Below are 24,705 nucleotides of genomic sequence, written 5' to 3' on the forward strand. Positions count from 1 at the left end.
CTTAAAAAATAGATCAAACTCTATTTGGCAAAGTCCATAACTTCCATACGTCTGATTACAAGCCTCTTCTATACTTCATTTTCACATTCAAATATCATTAACATAGAACGGTCATTGACCCAAAAGTTGCTAATTTTCTGTACATTTTTTTTTTATAATCTTCCAATTCCTGACAATTTTGTACCAATTTTCTCTAGCCATCCATTCAATATTCATTGACTCTTTCTTTGTACAATCTTACAATGTATATGCAGCTGCTCTGATAACAACTCCTACTCACCTATGTATTATACCTATATGTGTATGTAGTATATCTTTGTACCATCTATTCCTTGACATTTTGCATTATAAATGATATTTTAGTCTCCGAACTGCATACTATCTGTATAGTCTGCCACCCGTATATTTGTTACAATTTTGTCCATTCTTCAAACCCATTTTGTTATACGACATATTTAACAAACTTACGTACATCTTCCAATTTCCTTTTTTATTTCGAACAATGTCAGGCAATCCAGCTTGTATTTTCTACAATGATACTCAATTAGTTATTCTAAACTTCTAGAGTGCGGGGATCAATGGAAAGCTGTACGTAGTAGGTAGTTGTGAAATTTATTTCGTGGCAACCACTTTTATAGCCAGTGTGGAATCGTACAATCCAGATTCCAATCTTTGGACACCGTTTTGCAATCTACCTAGTCCACGAACGGGTACCAATATGTGCCTATTTCAAAATGGGCTCATTTTCGTAGGTGCGTCAAAACGATCGTTCGATTTTAAATAATGATGTTTTCGACATTTTCATTAACACAATTACATATGTATGTTCTATGTGCAGGTAGAAAATCCATAAAAGGTATTCTGAATGAAGTTCTGCACTATGACGCCATCACGAACACCTGGACTTCTCTTCCAGCACTCAATAAATCAATTACACTTTCCTGGTGTCGGCTGATGCAGATTTTTAATCGACGACATTTATCATGCTATAAACATTTGTGTTGTGTTTTGCCAGTGATGAAGTATGGATGTGAAACTTGGACATTGAACGCCAAGTTTCTGCGCAAAGTCCAATACACTCAAAGATGTATGAAACGTATGCTTGACATGACGAGGAAAAACAGGAAATGGAATACGTGGGAGAGAAGTATGACAAGGGTTGTGGATATAGTGGATAGAGTAAAGAGATTAAAATGGCAATGAGCGGGCCACGTGGCTAAAAGAATGGACGAAAGGTGGACAAAAAAAGTGCTAGAATGGTACCCGGAAGAATGAAAAGGGCTAAAAGGAAGACCGCATGGAAGATGGGTGGACGAAATTGGGAAAATTAGGGTGAGATGGATGAGATGAATGAGATTTGCGCAAAACAGAATGGAAGCGTGTTGGAGAGGCCTTCATCTAGGAGTGGATGGCGAATGGCTATAGACAGTGTAGATGATGATGATGATGACATGTTTGTGTATATTGAAATAAATGACAGTAAAATATTGTTCATAAATTGTTTTTTTTATTGAATTTATAAATATGACTGTCTAATAAATGAGAACAATTTTTGTAAAATTTCATTTAAGTTCCTCAGCTATTGTAAAAACACAAAATATTCACTTTTATATTACAAATTCTGAATGATGATTTATTGATATGGTAGCAAGTTCATATTAATCATAAATTGGATCGTAGATGTCATTTCTCCACAATAGCTGATATCAACTGTTGCTGACGATTCCATTACTCAAATTTTGATTCAATGTTTTTACTTGTGTGAAAATTTCAAGAAAATCAACTCTGTGGATATTGGTCAGCAATTCATTATAAAATTTGGCCCGGATAAACAGAAATGTAAACCATCTAAAAATAGTCATTGCGTATTAATTTTTATGTATGTACATATTTAATAAAACATTACACAGTGGAAATGACCACAAAGCACGTCCCGTTCAAATGTCACAATTCGTCTAAATAAATAAGCGAACGTTTTCGAATTTTTCCTCCTTTTATGCGTTCTAATGACGGTCGTTTGTTAAACCTTTGAGTGGCAATTAAGAGAGATTTCGTTATGAACGAGACCATTTAAAGTTGCCCGCTTTATCTTGCGCGCGGCAATTATTGTATAAAATATAACAGTTCGGTCGAACGAACCGAGCCGCTAATTAGTTTTCCCCTCGGCACCGAAACAGTTAACTGTGAATTTTTCGGAAACATCTGCGGCGGCGATAAATATTAGAGAAAGTCGCGTGTTGGCCACGCACCGTTCATCATTGTCAATCGGCGAAAAAAATTCATGCGCCGCGGACTTACTTTTTCCAGCTATTAGCTTATTAGCTAACAGATATTTTGACTTTCACTAAGATTAGGTCTAGTATAAAAGATAAAGATTTAAAGACCATTTAAAGATAAATATTAAAAGAAATTAAATTCATAATAAATGAAAAAAAAAAATTTACAATCAAAAAAGAGAAAAAAATATATTCTAAGCTGTGTATTAAAAAAACTCTAAAGTCCCATCAGATTATTCGTTAATTTAAATGTAATTTTACAACATTGATTTGTCAAAATAAATAACATAATTCCAATCAAGCACAAATAATATACATATGTTACAGTGAAAGCATATTCCAAGTGAAAATATATTTTCAATAGTGAAAATATATTTTCACCAATTCAAGCAGTGCACATGTATCAAACAATAAATTTACAACGTACTACCACCCCTAAAAACCCAATCTTAAAAGAATAGGGCCAACCCTAACTCAACCTAACCTAACCTAACCCTTAAATAATACCAACCCTGACAATCTAATATTAAATGAATAAAACCAATCCTGAAAATGTGACTGGTTATGATTTCATTGAAACGTCAGTGTAAATATATAATTTGACTTGAAATATAATTTCACTGTGACATTTTTTCTACAAATTATAAAATGGTGTCAGATATGGCAAATAGAGTCTGTTATAGTCAGTGGCGGATCAAGTAAATGGGGGGCCCCAAGTGCATTTAAATTTGAGGCCCCCACTTCAGTAAAAAAATGTTAAATCGTTTTTTACCATGCTTGTATATGGTTTTTCATTAGGATCTTACAAAACCATATTTTTTATTTATTTACTACATACGTACATATACATATGTACTTGAAACACTAATAGTTTTAGGAATAAAATAGGTACTATTTTAAAATACTATGTAAAATAGGTATTATTTTAATTTATTCTCAACTAACGAACGTATTGTGGAAAATGATAATAGTTTGTAAGTTGTAAATTTTGGTGGAAAAGGCCCATTTCTGGGGCCCCAAGGATCGATGGCCCTAAACGCGCGCTTATTTTCCTGTGTGATAAACCGCCATTGGTTACCTACTTTTATATGTATAATTTACTTACTATCTATTCAAAATACTTAATATAGCTTAGTGCACTGGAAAAGCTATTTCATACCAGTAGAGAGGTCGTGGGTTCAATTCCTAGCAAATACGCTGCTGGCGAGATCTTATGATTATTATAACACAGATCGACCGTTTCATGTTAGAATTTTCCGATTTTTCTAGCTTAATTTTTATGAAGAATCCAACAAATCGGTATCTTCTCCCTTAGTTTCTTACAAATTCAAGTCTTTAGCATCTTGAACTTGTTGAATCTTATAAATATATGCTGCCAACATAATGTATTTCTTGAAAATTTTCTGTGTATAAAAAATATTGTTCACTTGATATTATATGTCCATATGACTCAATATTGTCCATATGACTCAATTATATATTATACTAGTGGTTTTACCCGGCTTTGCTCGGTATTTGTATTATAAACCGCTTAAAAATGGCCAATCTCATAGTAAACAATTTATTTGAATCGAAAAGTAAATATATCGTCATAGAAACTTACCTTTTTACAAAGTTCCCAACAACAGTTACATATATACATACATACATACATACATATGTACATATATACAAAGTCTCTTTCGAAATTATATGTATATTAGATTATATTCTATGTACTGTTATGATTAAAAAATTGTTAGTAGTTATGTACAAAATTAATCTAAACCATATGCGTCGCCTTAGGGTTACTCCTGTCATGGTACATTTGATGTATGTAATAAAAATAAAATAAAACAAAATATGTTAATTCGAAAAGTAAATATATTGGGGGCGAATTTATTTGAATCGAAAAGTAAATGTATCTTCATAGAAACTTACCTTTTTACAAAGTTACCAACAACAGTTACATATATACATACATACATACATACATACATACATATGTTCATATGTATATACAAAGTCTCTTTCGAAATTATATATTATAGATTATATTCTATGTACCGTTATGTTTAAAAAATTGTTACTAGTTATGTACAAAATTAATCTAAACCATATGCGTCGCCTTAGGGTTACTCCTGCCATGGCACATTTTATGTATGTAATAAAAATAAAATAAAACAAAATATGTTAATTAAATTACAATACATACATTTTGTTAAAACAATCAATATTATTCAATGTAATATTAATATTCAAAATCTACCTCAAAGCTGGTTACGCGACAATTGGTTCACTTCCAAAAGGTTCAACGACAAAATGTACCCGAAAATTGGTGCACTGGCAAAATGAACCCGCGATAACATCTTCACGCGACAAATGGTTCACGCAACAAAATGATCACGCGACAAAATGTCCACGGAAATAACGTTCAAGCGAAAAAATGTTCAAAAGTCCTAAATTTTCCTATTTTAATGGAAAAAGTAACTTTTTATTGTATTATATATATATATATATATATATATATATATATATATATATCGATTAGTTTAAATGTTTCTTATTTCAATTGAAAAAATTACTTTTTAAGCGTATGAACTGCGGATGACATTGAATTAGTTTATATGTCAGGGCTTCTCAACCGTCTCCAAAATTTTCTTAATTTCAAATGAATAATTTTCTTTTACTTTATTTAAATTTGTAAAATTACATTTAATAACATCTATGATAAAAAGTAAATCCGCTTAAAAAGTAATTTTTTCAATTTAAATAAGTAAATATTGGATACGGTTGAGAATCCCTGACATTTGAACTAATTTAATAACATCTGCGATGTATACAATAAAAAGTAAATTATTCATTTGAAATTAAAAAAAATTTAGATACGGTTGAGAAGCCCTAACATTTAAACTAATTTAGTGAAATCCGCGATAGATATATGCAGTGGCGGCTCGTCCATACGCACTGCAGTACTGCAGCACCCCCAAGGAATTTGAGAAAAATATTAGTAAAATACTTTAGACACCCCAAATGCCGAGCCACTGGACACGATACGATGATATTTGGCTGATATTAATTTCACCGCTAATTGTTGTTTAAAATACAAAATTGAAAATCAACTAGAATGTAAAATCGAATAAAAAATATAAAAAAGTAGTAAGTACATATGTTAGTATTATAGTATCCTACCATAAAAATACTTGGCTAACTATAAACCACACAAACTAGTGACGAGAAAACAAAGAAAAATTCACGTGTTCATATATGTATGCCTTAGGGAAAAATTTCGGCGAGTGCGAAAAGTATTTCAGTTGAACTTTCAATGCTGTGTATACGGCGATAGGTGGGGATGGGCGATTGGGACAATAGTATTTCAGTCAAATTTGCTACCTGCGCATACGAGAGTCAGTGGGTATCGCAGTGGCGAGTTGTCCATAGTGGGTTGGCAATAGCCAAATTTTCCCGTGTGGGTACCGCTTTCGAGCAACCTCTCCGGTCACCAAAAAAAAATACGCCGATAGATGCACAAAAAGTATCTTTCTCATACCGATGATGACATTTTTTTAAAAATTTGTCCAGTTTTGGAGGAGAGAATAGGAGAATGCGAAACCTCGATTTTTTCAATTTAAAATACGTTTTATCTGGTCGAAGCGCAACTGTCGCATTCACTCAATATATATATATTGTCGCATTCACTCAATATATACATACACTCAATACATATATTGAAGAAAGGAACGGTAACAAAATTAAGGTTTCGGGTGTACAGCCCTCTTAAGCTCGCCCGCACACCGATACACCCAATAATGATCATACATCGCGGTAATAATATCAGAAAGTGAGGCATCGTTTATGATTTTGTGCAGTACGGTTTTCGATGGAATATGCCGAGTGGGCGAAGGAGGGGCGCGGGGGCAGCTAGCAGCTTGGTCCGTACTGCACTCCCAACAGTGCTATACACATTTCTTGTTGCGTTCGTGTGCGAACTAAGTGCGCATGTAGAAATTATTTATAACCAGATGCAATCTAGTAATATCGATGCATTTTCAATTAAAGAAAACTTAAAAAGTTTTACTAATGTCATTATACAAATACGAATAGTATTCTATATATCTAGTATTCTATATAATAGAGATTCTTATAGCGAATAGTAACCAAAAATATGTGATGCATATATTATATGCATATATTATCGCACATATTATAGAATACAAAAGTATGTGCGATGTTATTATTAAGGATATACTTTTTCTAATGAATGAAAAGCTGTGATATTATTTAATAAAGAAAATTTTGAAAAGTACTGAAAGAAAATGCCAATGGAAGATCTACTACTAACCGTTGAATCATATCCAATGATAGATAAAGAAAAACTTCAAACTGAATTAGAAGTGTTTTATTCAAGAAAAGAAATGCATAGTATTAATGATTTATTAATATTTTTAAAACTTATTTTTGCAATCAATGTATCCAAAGTTCGTGTGGAAATAACAAAACTTATTCAAATTCTGCTTACAACTTCAACTACCTCTCAGCCAGAACGGTGTTTTTCATCAATAAATAGAATAAAGACATACATATGTATATAATAAATACAATGGTTCAAGAAAGATTGACGGCTTTGTCTATGCTGTCAATTGAAAAAAAAATGATTATGAACAGTAAAAAATTTAACGAAAAGGTGATAGACCTTTTTTCAAGGAAAAAAGACAGAAGAATCAATTTTTAAATGAAATAAAATACATATAATGTTTAATTGTGATAATTTTGATGTTAATAGTAAAATATAATCCAAATAAACATTTTTTTTATTTTTAATCAACCACAGCACCCCCAGATATCTTATCCACGAGCCGCCACTGGATATATGTATATAATACAAAAAAAAGTTACTTTTTCCATTAAAATAGGAAAATTTAGGACTTTTGAATATTTTGTTGCTTGAACGTTATTTCCGTGGACATTTTGTCACGTGATCATTTTGTCGCGTGAACCAATTGTCGCATGCCCCTCAAATCTATACCTTCTCGATATGTCGTTGCTACATGCATACATATCTAACATATATTTAACTTATATAATAAATACAGACGATTGACCATATCAACTATTGTTGATGATTTCCATGTGGTGCTCACTGTAAATTGAATTTTATATTTTCATTTGTGTTTATTATTATTTTTTATCTCACTATACAACATTATTTTTATATTTTATTCTGTATGTGTGCCTATTTAAATAAATAAAAGAAATAAATTTCATTCATATTTCTTGATTATTCGATTAGATCATCAGTCGAATGAGTCTTTTTTCATAAAAATATCCACAATGAACGTTAACATTATGTAATATAATATTTATGTATGTACATATATATTATACACAGAAATTAAAAAAAAATACACCTACTCGTCGTAATGCACATACATATGTATGTACATACACATATGTACATGTATGATATTTACTGACTAGGAAAGCAATAGCTTTAAAGAAAATTGTTACGGTAGAAATATGTGCATGAGAATACTATATATTCAAGGAATCGTTGCTGTCAAATACTTTCATTTGATTCGTTTTGCTTAAGCCGGGGCCCGATGAAAATTGTGCCATAGGTCGATTTCTTTTAAATGAAAGTCTGTTTAAGATCGTTTGCTTCTTTAACACTGTTCTCTGATCACTAGTCTCCACTTGTCTAAACTTTATGCCATCTTTTGTCTGTTCCATTTCCACGGCTTTTTTCGATTTGTTTGTATTTTCGTAGTGTTTTTTCTCGACACCTGCTTTTGGAGAATTTGATTTTTCCGGATACAATTGAATAGCTCCCAAATCGTTACTTTCATTCGGAACATAATTGTAGGTTGTAGCTTTACGTTTCTCAAATGGGCCCGACTGTCCATTCTCGGCTTCGTTTGATTCGGCCTCCTGGTTAAATGTGCATCTATTGCATTTTAAATAGGAACGGAATTTATAAATTGCTAAAATGATTAACAGTATCAGAACAACGCCTACTACTAATGCAGAGCATATGTAAACGGTTAGATTATTCGACTTAATTTGGTTCACTTCGTATGAAGAGTCTTTGAGGTCGATCAGATCGGCTTTCAACAATCTGGCTGGTTTCACTGTATCTTTAATTTTGGCAAACTTTTCAGAAGTGCAACAAATGTCATTCCAAATATTCAAGTAGCTTTTCGGTATCGGTAATGTGCCGTCTCCTGATGTGCTCGAATCAAGCTGGAGAGAGTTTGTGTGAGCTGAGCAATCGTCAGGAATCGTCAATATTCCAGAGCCCATGACGTTTTCCTCTGTAGGATCTTTACCGTGACAATCCATGGTCATTCTATTGGTTGCTGTCAGAACGTAGATCCAACGCCTGTTTGAAATCTTGTGCCAAACGTTCAAACTTCCGTAGATTACACGAACATCACACTCTTCAGGTATTGCTGGAGTGTATTCTGTCAACAATTTTGTCTCGCAAGTTGGTAAAAAGCCCGTAGATGCTATCGTTTCAGATTCGCAAAGATATTTATCTTTGGAAAGTGTTTTGCAATCTTTGATAGAGTCCACGTATGTGTATGAGAGCTTGTCCGTCGACATGGCCAAGTGGGAGTGCTTCGGATCAGGTTGTATGAACAAGAATAGGTCAGGCTTCGAAGGATCTTCGGCTATCGGCATGGGTAGGTATTTGTAAAGGATAAATTCGTTCTTCTTCACCAGTGGTATTCTGAGAACGAAAACTATTATACCGTCTTCTACGAAACTTATCACTTTGGAGAGGTCCATGAGAGATTGTATGTATTCTAATTTAGGTGGATAGGGCAACTCGCTGTTTTGGCTCACGTCATAGATGTTCTTCGACAACTCGTCGTATATTCGCTGATGGGATATGACGGCTGTGTGAAGTATGTCCTTCTTGGCGAAGTTTATAGAGATGAGCACATCTCTGAGAGTGTCCGAAATTAATTGGAGATTGCCTCGAATACTCTCCATCCAAGTGTTCATTTTGGTCCTGACATCCGAATTGTCGATCAAGGTTTGAAGTCCTAAAGTTTCTTTGTTAAGATCCAATGTCTCGCCATATTCCTTAAATACTAGATTGTTTCTGATGCTGCCAACGCTACTCAACTGTCTTTCGAACTCTTGAATTTTGAATTTGTCTAGTTGAGACACCTTCTCTTCTATAACCTTACTTAAGTTTCTCAAGCTTTCTTCAACTATATCTTGATTCCTTCTCATTGTCTTCATATCTTCTTCGACGGTGTTCGTTTTGGGTCTTATTCCGATTACTTCATTATTAAATACAATTGTCTCCTTTTCGTCCGACCGAAGCTTAGATACAGCACTTTGAAGATTTCTCAAGTCTCGCTCGGACGCACCTGTAGATTTAGAACTTGTTCTCTTCACAGATGTCGATAATTCTAAACTAGTGAGCTGTGATTCGCAAGACGACATCAACATATCTAGACTGCCTCTTGGAGCCGAAAAAGAACTAGTCTTTTCGTACATTTCAATTTTTAAACTTAACACTTTGGCCTGCTCCAACATTGTATTCATAGACTCCAAGGTAGGCTGCACATATGAAATGTTTACATACGTAACAACATCCAGAGGCTGAGTTGATATTTTGACCCGTCCAAGTGGATCAAAGTATAATCCAGATCCGCTTGTTGAGATTTGAGCATATTGTGCTTCAGCGATGGTCAGAATCATCAAGACAAACCTGAAAATTTAACCAGAAATCACTTATTTATCCAATTTTTATTGTAAAAATGCTTTTAGTGAATATAATATTAATATTCGTATCATTGGATTGATCAACAAATATGTATACTTATGTATATTATACTCTTTGAGTCTTAATAGATATGTAGATAAATATATGAATGCACACTTCTACCAATAATAATAAAATAAGTGGTTAAGCTTTTTTTTTAATCTTTCATTTTTAAGATTTTTTTTTTTTTTTGTAAAAAAGTAAATAAATAATTTGCATGCTTTAATGTGAGTATTAAACATTATAGAATATTTATGTTTGAATCAAAATATATTGATATTTTGATTCAAACATAAATATTCTATAATATTTAATACTCACATTATAGCATGCAAATTATTTATTATCATATATTTCATTATACATAGAATAAACTATTAAAAACTTCACCCTTTGAAACGTATCAATTTAGCTGACTGAAGAATAAGCAATTAAAAGAAAGGCTTCATAAGATGTTATGTGGAAAAACTGTATTTATCAATAATTTTTATACAACAGCATCAAAAATGGCTAAAATATTATATACATATATAACTTAAATTCAACACATACAAAATTAGTCATTAAATTATGTCTAAACTAGATTCGAACATGTTCCAGCATTTGCATGGCCAAATTATTCCTCGGCATTCTCCTGATTTTACTCATCACTATCTTATACATCACAATTAATGATAAAACTAAAATGACTAAAGCTATGCTTATATATGCTATGATCGGCACAACACTTTCACGATTTTCTAATTTATCTTTCGGCATTCGATAAGAATTTTTTTTGACAAAGGATATATCACTGTGAGTCATCTCCAACGGCACCATTTGACCTCTGAAAGTTTCCAAATTTTCAACCGTACAACAGTCGTCTTTGTAGAGAGGGAACAGAACTTTTGGAGATGTTAAATTCTTCAAATCAATACCATCAGCTCTAAATTCATTGGCACCGGAGTACGCATTGCAATTTTTCGGCAAGTTAATAATTCCCGACCCCGAAATCAATTCATCATAAGAATTAGACCCGTCACAATCTATTGAAAGCCTCTTGGGACTGCTCTGAACAAACGACCATCTGTTAGCATCCAGTTTGTGCCAAAAGTCGATATTTCCATACATAACTCTCAAATCACACTCTTTAGGAAGTGAAAGCACTTGTTTGGTCAGTAGTTTAGTGTCGCACGTGGGTCTCTTTTCAGTGCTATGAATGTTCTTAGGAACACACATTCTAGTGCCTTCGTAGAGCTCGCTACAATCATCAAAATCCACATAAGAGTAACTCAACTTATCGTTCGACAATGCCAAATGGGATGATCTGAAAAATGACTGAACGAACAAGAAGAAATCTCCGATCCGAACTGGATACGGCACGCAATTATACAGCATGTACTCCATCTTACTCACAAGAGGCACATTCAACACGAACAACAATGTCATATTCATAAATTTGCAAGTAACGTCTGACATCCGTAATATGCGTTCTATATTGTTCAAAGAAGGATATAAAGGTAATTCGTCGTTCTCTCCCGTTGCACTGTCGATCAAAACTTGGTGCAATTCCTTCGAATTCACTACAGCACTGTCGAACACATTGCTCTTGCTCAAGATGACTGCATTTCGAATCGTCTTCAACTTATTCTGAAACGCGTCAAACTGAACTTTCATGCTCATCAATAGGGATATCATGTTTGATTCCAGCTTCAGATTTTCGATTTCAGTCGCGTGGTTCTTCAATATGTCTACATGTTTCGTCAAAATGGCCCCATACTCGTCTAGGATGACGCTGGTTCTATTATTTTTAAAATCCAAGTTCTCCAAAGTATTTTTGTGATTTTTGAGTATAATCCTGTTTTCTTCAGAGAACGATATCTTTTGAGCTAGCATTTTGTTAAATTCTTGAAAAGCCTTCTGGAAAATATCCAATTTTTCTTTGATATCTTCCAGAGACGAGGTTTGATCGATTATACTGGAATTAAAAACTGAAAACTTTTCACTTACATTGTGATAGTACATATCTTGTTCAGCAGACAATGCATTTATGGCTCTCTCATACTTTTCATAGCCTGGAAATACCATGTTTGTGAGCCAAATTAAACCATCAAAAAATGATTGAGCAACTTGAGTCACCAGCATAAAACTGCCACCAACCCATCGTTTAAATCTGTTCGTGGACTCTGAGGACAATAACTCTTTGATTTGAATGGAATTTTCCTTCATGATACTTCCTAATGATGTTATCATCTCCATGCAAGGATTATCCGAGTCTATAAGCTTGATAATGTTGCACATGACTTCGACTTGGACAAGAGCAGTCATGTGGATCGGGAACTCATCACGTATGAAATTTAAATCAACGAACGTCACGACCTCTAAGCGATCGCTCGACATTTTAATCTTGCCGACTGGATCGAAATATATTCCAGGTCCATCCTCAGACGCGGTTTCGACGAAATCATGTCCGAATGCAGGCGCTATAGTCACTAGCATTCTGCAAAAATCAAAAAACGAATTGCGTTACTCTCCATCACCTTAACGAGGACAGTGACACTTTGGACCCTTAAGAGGGTTGGATACCCGAAACCTTAATTTTGTTGCCGTTCCTTTCTTCGATATATATATATATATATATATATATATATATATATATATATATATATATATATATATATATATATATATATATATATATATATATATATATATATATATATATATATATGTATATATATATATATATATATATATATATATATATATATATATATATATATATATATATATGTATATATTGCACCTCGACCAGATAATACCTATTTTAGATCGACAAAATCGAGGTTTCGTATTCTCCAGTTTTCTCTTCTGAAACTGGACCAATTTTAAAAAAAAATTTATCATTGGTATGAGAAAGATATTTTCTATGTTTGTATGTTCGTATTTTTTTAAAAATCAACCGTTAAATTAGCATGCTGGACTCTTTTCGTGGGTGTAAAAACGAGGCGATTTTATAGATGTTTAGTGGCTCCTAGCTCCCATAAAAAATAACTAATCAAAAAAATGAAAAGATAGAAACATGCCTATGGTGAATATCCATAGCATATTAAAAAATTATTTCTCTAGTGCTATAATTTAGGAAGGGAGAAGTGTAATACGTTTGTATGGACAAGGCGCTGGTGTCCAGCCCTCTTAAAGATTCGTGCTCTTCATGAAAAAATTCAAGTACTATTCTTGTATCAATGTGATGAAAATAAAAAAATCACTACATTTTATAAACCGGAAGTGGGATTTTTTCCTCTTAGAAATGTCAAAAATGTTCTGTCCCACACCCCTGAACGTTTTTGTCAACGCGAAAGAAGCACACGCCGAAAAAGCGTAAACAATATCATATTTTTCAATTGTAAATAATATCACTCACTATAATTCTAAATTAATTAATATTGTAACAGATAGAATTTATCCAAAAAAGCTTCTATCAACTTTGTAAATTACTTTTTAGGGGAGGGGAAGAAGGGGTCAACTCAAGATTTGCTTCTAATTTTGTCATTTTTACATGATAAGCTTCAACGCATCCATTTGGACATGCTTAGCACGGTTCGGTGATTATTCCGCACAAAACTATCTCGTGCACGTCACTAAAATATCGGTCATGGAACATCAGACATCCGAAAATTCCATCCATCAAGATTTACCCACGTGAAATATCATACTAACGAGAACTTGAGTGCCAGATAATACGTATTCGTGATTTTCGTGACATAGATTGTCGTTTGCGCAATCGCAATGTGCGAAATAATCCATTTACCGCTTTATTGCGGATTATTACGCACATTGCGATCGCCCAAAAGACATTTTTTGCCATGAAAATCGCGAATACGGAATATTTATTATGTTACTTATATTGTAGGTTTAAGAAACGACAGTGTTATCTAATATAATGTTATAATGAAGTGTGTTCGTTTTGTCAGCTCTCGTTAATAAAATTTGGAAGAATCCATGAAATTTTTATAAAAATCACATTAAAAATTCAAGTAGCAAATATTTTTTTCAATTATCAAAGCAAACTTTCTAATGCAATCTGTATCCGTCATTTAGAAATGCGCACAACTTTTTTGTAATGTACATAAACTTTTTTTAATGTACAAATTTTTTTTAAATGCACATTTGTTTATAAAATGGACGTTTAAATTGTTCCGATTCCATAATTGATTTGTAGCAACGATATTTATCTTTTGGGTTCAGGAAACGACAGTGTTATCTAATCTGATGTTCAAACAAACTTTGTTCGTTGTTAAACTTTTTTTTTGTCAGCTCTCATAAATAAAATTTGGAAGAACCCATGATTTTTTTATAAAAATCACATTAAAAATTCTAATTAATAATAAATAAATGAATTTATTTTTAAATATATCATATACATACATATACATAAAGAGGCTATTAAAGTTTTGTCCAGCTATTATTGCAGTTTTTAAATTAAAATTTCAGACCTACTGACCAGAATGTACAGACTATTTATTTTAATTAATGACTGTTCATCATAGTTATTGACCATTCGTTATATGTACGAACCATTTATTACAATAACTGAACAAAAGCTTTTAAAATCACTGAACAATATTTACTGACTACTTAATGCTACGACTATTCGATGTAATAAAAATGAAAGCTTTCACTTCCTTCGAGCAACTATAAGCTTTTCATTTGTTAAATTCTCCGGATCTACTTGATCCACGTTTGTTGTGCCTCTGTTCCTGAACCTCACTGCTGCTTTGTACACGACGAAGACCAGCAACATAGCCAGTATGGTCAAAAACACGTACATGACGATAGCGAGATGTCTGTTCTGACCCACGTTAGGCAGCTCGTACGCATATTCCTCTAAAGATTCGACATCTGACACAAATATGCTGTTCGGTTTCAGCTTCTCCTTCATGTCCTCCATTCTCGATGAGGAGCAGCATTCATTGTCCTTCAGATTAAAGACCGTCGCAGGCGGTTTAATACTACTAGGCGAGTACCCAGAACGAAGCAGATTGCTCTTGGAAGTTTGCACCGTGCAATTCAATGGAAGATTCAAGATACCCGATCCGACTATATCGTTTTCTATTGAATTCTGTCCCTTGCAATTGATGGTCACTGTCGTTTTCTCGCTCTGGGCAAAGATCCATCGATTGTTGCGCGTCTGAAGCCACAGATCTACGTCGCCGTACAAAAGCTTCACCTGACAATCTACAGGTAGAGTGGAGACAAATCCAGTCAACAATTTAACTTCACAAGTTGGTTTCAAGGCCACTGAATAGGACCGAGGCACTTGGCACAGACGCTCTTCCTTGGAGAATTTCAAACACTTGTCCAAATTCAGATAGACGTAGTTGGCTGAATCCGTCGACACGGCCAAATGTTTTGTCGAAGATGGTTCTATGTACACGTACATGTCTGGTCTCAAACGATCCTGGACAATTGGAAACGGCAACGGTTGGTATACTAAGTACCTTCGCTTGTTGACTAGAGGTATTATTAGCTCGTTAATCATACTTTTTTCTTCACCATACGTCACCACTTCGGAAGAATCGATTATCAACTGCATGTTTGTTAGCTGGAGGTGGTACAGCAATTCTTCATTGCTTCCAAGAAAATCTATGTTTTTAGACAACTCATCGAAGATTTGTTCATGGCTTACTATTACTGTATTTAGAGTGTTGCCTCGGCTCAAGTGGATCGTTTGAAGAATATCGTCGAGTTTCTTCTTAAACGCGCTAAATTTGTTCTCCGTAGTCATGAGGAGTAGTGTCAACTTGTCTTGGATCTTCAAATTGTCCATTATGCCCCTGTGCGCGATCAACGTCTCATTATTTTTGCTCAGGATGTTCCCGTACTCTTGTAGCTTTTCTTGAGCTTCCTTCGACCAATTATCCAAGCTAATCAGTTTCTCGGCGTGATCTTTCAGCTGATTCCTATCAGCCAATGAAAAAATTTGTTCCTGTTCCAACAAGTACGACACATTGGCCAACTTCTGGTATAATTCTTTCTGTCCCTCGTCTATCTGGTCACTTTTGTGGTATAATCCTTCCAACGAGGACTGTATCAATAGTATTTTATTATCTGTTTCATATTGGTCATCTTGCTGTTTTGCGGCTAGAGCATTTAGAGAACTATTTATTTTCTCAATGGATCTGCTCGATCGCTTCACTTCTAGAGATTGTGAGATGCTGTTTTGTCGAGATTTGTTGTCTTCCAAGCTACTCTTCAAGTTCCGGATGGTGGTTGCGCACAGGTTTTCGCTGTCAAAAGCCGTGACGATTTTGCAAAAATTTTCCACCACGTCTAAATTTGTCAACATATCTTCATTTTGCTCTTGGATGAAAGTCAAGTGGGTAACAATTTTCAGATGCAATTTTTGGCTTAAAAGTCTAACTTTTCCAACGGGATCGAAGTATATCCCAGCGCCACTATCGATATATTCCACATAGTTCTGCCCTAACGCGATTCCAAAAGAAGCCGCCAATCTGAAATACAACCATTTCAGTCAATAAATAACCTTATAAATCGAACAAAATACATTATTGAATTTTCATTCATTTACATATGTAATTTAATTATTGATTGAAACGGTTTTCACAGAATTGACGACTACTCAGATCATAAAACGATTCCTCTTTTAAATATAACTTGATAACTTTTGAATAGTGTCAGAGGGCATGCATAATATAAATGCTAGTTTAAAGTTGTAAATGTAGAAAAACAGATATACATACATACATATATGGTTCTATTGAAGAAATACGTATCTAAACGTCAGAATCCAAGCAGCAATTGTCGAAATTTTAATTTTTAATATTAAATTAAATAATTTTTTTTTAAATAATTTTTCTATATAATCTATATGGTGGCACGACAAATCGGCGCAAGCCAACTTATCACCGACCTTTCGGTGCAGACAACTCAGCGCAACGACTGTTCAGCGCGTGAACTATTCAGCGCAACGATAATTCAGCGCAAAATCATTTTTTTCAATAATCTTTAAATGCGTTTTCATAATTACTATATTGAAATTGTCGGCCATATCTACATACATGATAATTTCATAAATGCGAATAAATTTATTTGATACTCTTTTTGCCTTGAAATATTACGCAAGAAGGGTTTCTAAACTAAGACCGCAAAAATTTATTTTTAAACAGGGTTTCTAAACCAGGCAGCAATTTTTTTTTTCAAATAGTTTTTTGGTTTCCAAACTTTTACGTAAGCAGGGTTTCTAAACTAAGCTTCGCAAATCGTCATTATTAACTTTGCTTTTGATGAAATGGGAGAATATTTTGTTTTCGATTTTTCTACCAAAAATTATGTTTTCAAATCCTACGTATTCATGGTTTCTCAACTGAGTTCCGCAAAAACTATTTCTTAAAAAGAGTAAAATCTTACGTATGAACGGATTCTAAACCAATGTTCGCAAGCCCGTCTTCATGGGTGCTGCTATTCATATCTAAAATGTACGCGTATACGTATGTAAGTATGTATTGACGTATTTATCGACCATTGATTTAAATTATCGTGCATTTCAATGGGTGACCATATCGTGCATTTCAACCAATTGAAAAAAGATGCATTTGCTGTTCGTACTACTTAATCATTGGGTCTTCAAAAAATTTTGCGCTGAATTGTCGTTGCGCTGAATGGTCCATGCGCAGAATTGTCTTTGCGCCGAGTTGTCTGCGCCGAAAGGTCGGCGCTAAGTTGGCGTGCGCTGAGATGTCGGTTCGCCAATTTATATACATATAAATTTATCTATTAAAAATAAAATTTAAACTAAAAATAATTTAAATCCCATTATTCTAGTTTGTGAATTTCGAAATAAAAGAAAACTACCGATAGATGTCGCTTTTAAAAACAAAAAAAGTTACCTAACTCAGCGATACCCAAAACACCTTAACCTAAAAGTCATATTTGTTCAACAGAAAAAAAGTTTTGCAATAACTCCTCCCCCCCAACCCAAACTGCAAACTGTACATTTTGGATTTTAAAAAGTAATTAAATCAATCGGAAATTTTTACACATATCGCTTCTTGAAGTTTCGCCAATGATATATTATTCGTTCTTTCCTTATTTGTGTATGTAGGTTGTTTTAAATGTATTTTTTCCCTCCTTATTTGGTGCCAATCTTATCAACTCCCGATAAACTCCGTCCCCCAATATTGTGAATTGGTCTTCTACATACATAAATCTCCGACATTCAGACTACCAAAATTTTATTTAAAAAATTGATGAAATATTATCTTTGCATGTTCTATGATGGTTAGCCCGTCATACGAGAGATGGTATTCAAAAAGTTGATTTAAAAAAAAATCACATTCAATTTGCATCAATTGTATTTCTTTGTATCAATTAGCATCAATAATATTAGTAAAAAAATAACGCATAAAAGGATTAAAAAAAAAGAAAATTCCGTGACGCATAATAGGTCGAATTCGGCAACGCAGATTAAAATCAAGTTCATAAATTAATTAAACCAAAAACTGCATTTGTATATAAATTGTTCTAAAGAACTTGGTTCACGAATCGGGTTAAAATTCAAACTGTACTCACAATAAGGCAAACGCTTTCATCTTGAAGGTTGGAAGTTCTTATTTCTTCTTTTTGTCCGATGTAATACATAAGTACAAACTATAAGTTTGCACAACGCAAACGTATACACATGTGCACAAGCGGCACTAGTCAATTGCGAATCGCCAACTGAGCTTATCTTTTGCGAACATTATATTTACCGACTTATCAGGGGCTCCCAACCCGTGTCCGCGGGCATCATGGCGCTTGCTGACTGATTTTTGTGCGCTCGCCACTATTCCAGTGACAGAATTTTTTTTAATTTTATTTAAACGACTTCCTAAAATACTCATTTAATAATCATGTAATTCCAACTCATTTGTCAGCATAATTCGACATATTTATGTTATCTACACTGCACTGGATACTCACTTTAAAATGTTTTTTCTATTTCCTTCTTTCTCTGTCCAGCTGTAGGGCTTCCAAGCCGGCTTAAACCGAAACCGAAAAGCCGGCTTTTTGACCATTTTTCAAAAATCCGAAAACCGGCTTTTTATGGTTTTCTTTAATTAATGTTTTTTTCCTCAAAATTAACAATTGTAACAAGACGTTCTCCCGAGTGTTCCTTCAGTTGGTAGCGGTAGGAATATTTAAGGTGGCACCAGTGACTTTACCGCGCCAACACCATACTCCTCTCGAGCAGTATCGAGAGCGATTCTCTCTACCACCAGCCGTCAACCGGGAAGGACCTCCCTATCCAGCATCTCCACCGAGCGTCTTCAGAGACGCCCAGAGATCACCATCTTGTGTCCACACGAGGCAGTACGGAGTTTGTCTCCTGCCTCCCCCTCCCGCTGCTGTGACCCGACCAGCGGTGCTTCAACGAGAAGACGACCGCAGAGCCAGCTTCCCGACCAAGAGGAAGCTGTTAACAACGAATACGATTTGCAGTCAGAAACCTCCCCGACTATATATATAACACTATCCCAAGGTTAGTCCACGTTTCCATATAACCCAACCCTTGGAAGAACGGAGTAAACGCCCTCTGGACCTCCCATCGCGAGATCAGATAAGCGCGAATTACGATCCACCCTAAGTGATCGTCACACAATCCACACAATCCACATAAACCCCATGCATTTCTTATCTCGAACATATTCGAAGAATTGTATTGACCAGTGATTATGCACGTGCATCCGGAGCTACACAATCTACGACCAACCCCAAGTGATTGACATATAGCCCACACAATTAGTGAATCCCACACTCTTCTTAATCTAAGGAAATACAACGAACAAGTGATTATACACGTGCATCCGTAAATAAGTACGATCCATGTAATCTGCTTACATCCCACACATTGCGAGTGTATTCCCAAAAGTGCAAGTGATTAGTTATTGTACACGTGCATCCTGTCCAATAAAAAACAAACACTGATTTCACTGCGATCCCGATACATCCTGTAAACTATTGATATCTCTCAACACTTCCTGTAAACTTAGTATATAAGCCATGTATTTTAGATAACAAATTAGTCTGTATTGAATATTTGTACTGAGTAGTTCTTTCAATAAATAAATATTAAAATATATTTTTTTTATTGAAAACCCGAGTCCACAACATAATTCGCGCGTAAATGCGTTCGTTACACAATTATGAATTTCAAATTTCTATGAAAGATAAAAATAAATGTATATAAACTCTCTGGGTGACCGTGAAAAAGTCGAAAATATTCGTTTATCATGCATACATATGAAAAACGGTTAGTATATACATATATCAGTGGCGTGCGGTAAAACTCTCTCTCCCCCCCGTCGTACATCCTAACTTAATTTGCGCGAGCAGGATACAACAGGAACAAGAGGAACAGACTTTTCCTCCCGTATCTGCGCGCGCACATTTAACAAGGCTGTATGACAAAAAGAGAGATAATTTCACCGCATGCCACTCATATATATACATAGTACCGTTTACCATGCACCCTTTTTTTTTGATCTTTCGATTTTCGATCTGTGCCTTCCGATATTTGTTTTTTCGGCCATTTCACTTTCGGTCCCGTGAGGGAGACCCAAACTCTCTTAGGTAATAGCCAATAGGCGTATATTTCTTTGAACAAAAAAAAAGCTACATTACTTTCTTTCTTGAGCAGTTTCTTTGAGATTTAGTAATGGAACAGGTCATAAACCAATCAAATATTCTTGAAAGTATGTAGTTTCAATGGCCTACCCAACTTCGGGTATAGAAAACATTATTATCGTACATCCTTGTCAACAACAAAATCGCAAATCCTTGTCAGTAACAAAAAAGTAGTCGTTAAATCAAATGATTTATGGCAAAATGCATAGAAATTTCCGAAATATAATTGATTTTTCTTCGAAGGAATTGGAAGCCTTTTAAATATTGAGGCCACATACCTACTTTTATTATGGATTTAAAATGTTCGTGATATTTAGAAACGCTAATGAATTTGTTTCCGAAATTTGCAACGGTTGCTTTTGGATTTTTCAGCTAAAACAGATGCGTAAAAACAACTTTGAAATCTCTTTATCTTTGATATCTCTTTATCTATATCTTTGAGTCTCAGCAGTTCTTAATATCTATTCACGATTCCACAATTATAGTTTTTCTGCGAGGATACACATTATTTTTTTAATAATATATTCTTGATAGTAGTGTAGGATATTAATATAAAATGATTATAATTATGTATAATGATGTGGCTCATGCCGAACAGTTGGTATTATGCACTGTATGTATTAATGTTAAGGTTGGTACTACCGAACCTTGTCCGGGCGACAGTAGTAGGCGTCGCGCCTTGACGCGCCGGTTGCGTACGCGCATCGATTACCTATTGTTCTAAATAAACATATAAGATTGAATTGAGATCGCTTTTACTTGTCTCTCTCTCCTGCAATCCTCCCTACTACCCAGCGGACTTCCTATAGTAGCTTATTTAAATCATTTAATTATTTGTGCGTATTTAGGAACTGCCATTTTACGGCTGTGATATATTATACAAATTGTATTATTTGTAAAATTTGTAATAATAATATAAAATAATGATCTTATGAAGGTTCATAATGTTCATCACTAAATTTAATTTATAAAAAACAATTTTATTGCATAATATAATGTATATTTACATTTTTTTTTTCGATATAAAAATTTTAAACTTAAAAAAAAAATCTTATTTATCTAAAACCGGTGAAAGCCGGCCAACCGGCTTTTTATTTGTAAAAAAACCGAAAACCGCCTTTTCATTTCGGGTGGTTTTTTGGAACCCCTAGTCCAGCTGTGTTAGTCTGTTACGGACGAAAACACACCGAGTAGTATGGGACGTCACGTCCTTCAGTTTATCATCATTAACAACAACAATGCACTCAATACAAGGGAAATAGATCTTTCCAGAATCGTGCCATTTTTCCACTACTGACGATGCTCGCAGTATGACCGGTGAGGAAAATGGTTTTATCGTTTTATTTACTGATCGTGTTGGTTACTCACTTCTAAGCTTGCAAGTCGTGGAAAGTTTCTGTGTTGATGAATTAAGATTTGCTAAACCCTTTGAGTGCTGATGTCTTTTCTGTTGAAGGCCCGCCACGCTGAAAATTTTCGCCGACATTTCCAACTAGAATTATTTATTTATTTATTTATTTATTTATTTATTTATTTATTTATTAATATTTTTGGACCATTGTGGCATTACAGGAAGAACCTAATGCGCCACAATGGCCTACATTTAACAAAGATAATACAAGTAAAAAAAAAAAAACAGAAAAATTAGAAAGCAGAATAAAAAAATAATAAAAAGTAACAAAAGGAAAATAATAATACAAATAAAATAGTACATAAAATGTACAAAGGAGAAAGAAAAAGTAAAATAAATCAACAAAATATGAATAAAAAATAAAATCACAGCGAGGCCCAAATGGAAGAGAGTAGATTAAGATTCCACTCATTCATCACATTCAAATTAAGAAAGTAATGATGAGCGCAGGTTACCAGATAAATATGTTAAAATAACATCCGATAATCTACGCTCCCCAAGGTGGAAAATATCACATTCAGGGACAGCAGCAACGATTTCATTGAGAAGTCGAATAGCTCTTGGAATAGGAGCCATTCGAAAAAGAACTGTGCGAGCAGCAGGTACAACCATCAAATGATGATGTCTACCACGGACATAAGTATTAGGGACATAAAGTCCCAACTGTTGCTGGACAACAACGGGCATGACGTATTACCACGCAATAGCTGGAGAACGAAACGAAAAATTATTTAGAAATCCGATAGAAAGCAGGTATAAAAATTGTAGCTAATCCAAACAAACCTTTTTGAAGTCACGGTGTACTTTTTACCATGAGAAAAAATGGCGATGCACCAGAATTAAACGGCAAAAAAAATATGCCGACTAGAGTTTCAAAGTATTCGAATATCGAATAGTAAAATTCGAAATATTCGAATAGTTTTAAACAATAGAAAACAGTGGGAAATATTAATTAATTAAAAAGAAAAAATAAATTTATCGTCATACGTAAATTGACGAGTATAGTATCATTTCCAGTTGTATTTTTAAATATATTGTGAGACATAATAAAAAGGTTCGCTAGCCCTGCAATAGACTAATAGAGCAATGCTCACTTGGTTGTAAATCTTTATTTTTTTTTTGATTTTCCAAAAAATACGAGACCAAGTAATTTTAGACATTAAGTAATTTTTTTTCTTACAGAATGTTTTATGTATTAGAAAATTCCTCACACGCCACTCGTATGAGCAAGTCTTATGTTTGTATATAAATATGTAAGTATATTTATATGTACATAGGTACGTACATATTGATAAGAATTCGTGGAATTGACACTATGTGGTTTCCGTTGATTTTTTTATGGCAAACTCAATATAACAAAGTTATTTATTTACATGCAATATTTACCCAAAATTGATATAACATTATCTAACTTTTTACAGGGTGGTCCCGGGGAAATAGACATTTTTGTAATATGTAAGTATGGGTGCAAACCCGACGGGTCCAAGTCGAATCCGGGTCCAAAATCAAAATCAAAAACTTCCTGATTTTAAATTATTTATTATGTAAAAGGCGATAAAAACGGGTCTACCTCACGGGCCCGAATGTGAAACGCCCGAAAACGCAAATATCGGAAGACAAAGATCGAAAATAGAAAGATCTTAAGTCGAAAGATCAAAAAAAAGGGTGCATGGTAAACGGTTCATCATCGGTATGAGAAAGATACTTTCTGTGCATCTATCGGCGTATTTTTTTAAAAATCGACCGTTAAATAAGCAAGCTGGACTCGTGTCGTGGGTGTATAAAAGAGGCGATTTTATAGATTTTTGGCGGCTCCTAGCTCCTTTAAAAAATAATTAATCAAAAAAATAAAACGATAGATGCACCCCAATGGTGGATATCCATAGCATATTAAAAAATAATTTCTCTAGCGCCATAATTGAGGAAGGGAGAAGTATAGTACGTTTGTATGGACAAGGTGCTGCTGTCCAGCCCTCTTAATACTCGAAATTTTAAATACCCTGACCCGGCGGGTTTTGAAGGCCGGATTTGGGTCCGGGTTTTAAGACATTACCCGGCCGGGTCGAGTGCGGGTCGGGTCGGGTCCAGAAACCCTACTCCTCACTCCATGCCACTTAGGAAAACATGGTAAATAATTCTTTCCTTGAACCGAAACTTCGAAAACGAGAAATCAACAGGGAAAATGTATGCGTCCAGCAAGACGGGAACCATACAGAGCTTCACTGGCTGCAGTCCGACCATTGCTCACTAATCGTCTAATTTCACACTTTGGGTAATGTCCCTGGCCTTTCCATGTGTGATTTTTATTTTGTATAATAAAGGTTTGTTTGGATTAGCTACAACTTTTATATTGGATTTCTAAATAATTCTAGTTGGAAATGTTGGCAGAAAAGAAATTTCGACAGAAAAGACGTCAGCACTCAAAGGGTTAAGCAAATCTTAATTTCATCAACACAGAAACTTTCCACGACTTGAAAGCCCAGAAGTGAGTAACCAACACGATCAGTTAATAAACCGATAAAACCATTTTCCACACCGTCGTCGATGCCAAACTCACTAATTTATAAGAATCTAAGTTTGCTGTAATCGATAAT

At 34.3% G+C, this 24,705-nt stretch overlaps 1 protein-coding gene across 2 annotated transcripts; it reads right to left on the reverse strand.

Moving 5' to 3' along the window:
- Positions 1-6,644: 6,644 nt before the first annotated feature.
- On the reverse strand, positions 6,645-18,840 carry LOC143918931 (uncharacterized). Of its 2 annotated transcripts, none has more exons than XM_077441050.1 (2): positions 18,607-18,839; positions 6,645-9,981 (listed from the first exon to the last, which is right to left on the reverse strand). In XM_077441050.1, the coding sequence occupies exons 1-2, from the start codon at positions 18,624-18,626 to the stop codon at positions 7,788-7,790; spliced, it is 2,214 nt and encodes a 737-aa protein (XP_077297176.1). In that variant the 5' UTR covers positions 18,627-18,839; the 3' UTR covers positions 6,645-7,787. The 2 variants fall into 2 exon arrangements, with proteins under 2 accessions (XP_077297176.1, XP_077297177.1); XM_077441051.1 differs by lacking the exon at positions 6,645-9,981 and adding an exon at positions 10,488-12,514 and having other exon boundaries at positions 18,607-18,840.
- Positions 18,841-24,705: the final 5,865 nt, after the last annotated feature.

This window comes from Arctopsyche grandis, chromosome 11 (genome assembly GCF_051622035.1).
Source record: "Arctopsyche grandis isolate Sample6627 chromosome 11, ASM5162203v2, whole genome shotgun sequence".
Taxonomy (NCBI): domain Eukaryota; kingdom Metazoa; phylum Arthropoda; class Insecta; order Trichoptera; family Hydropsychidae; genus Arctopsyche; species Arctopsyche grandis.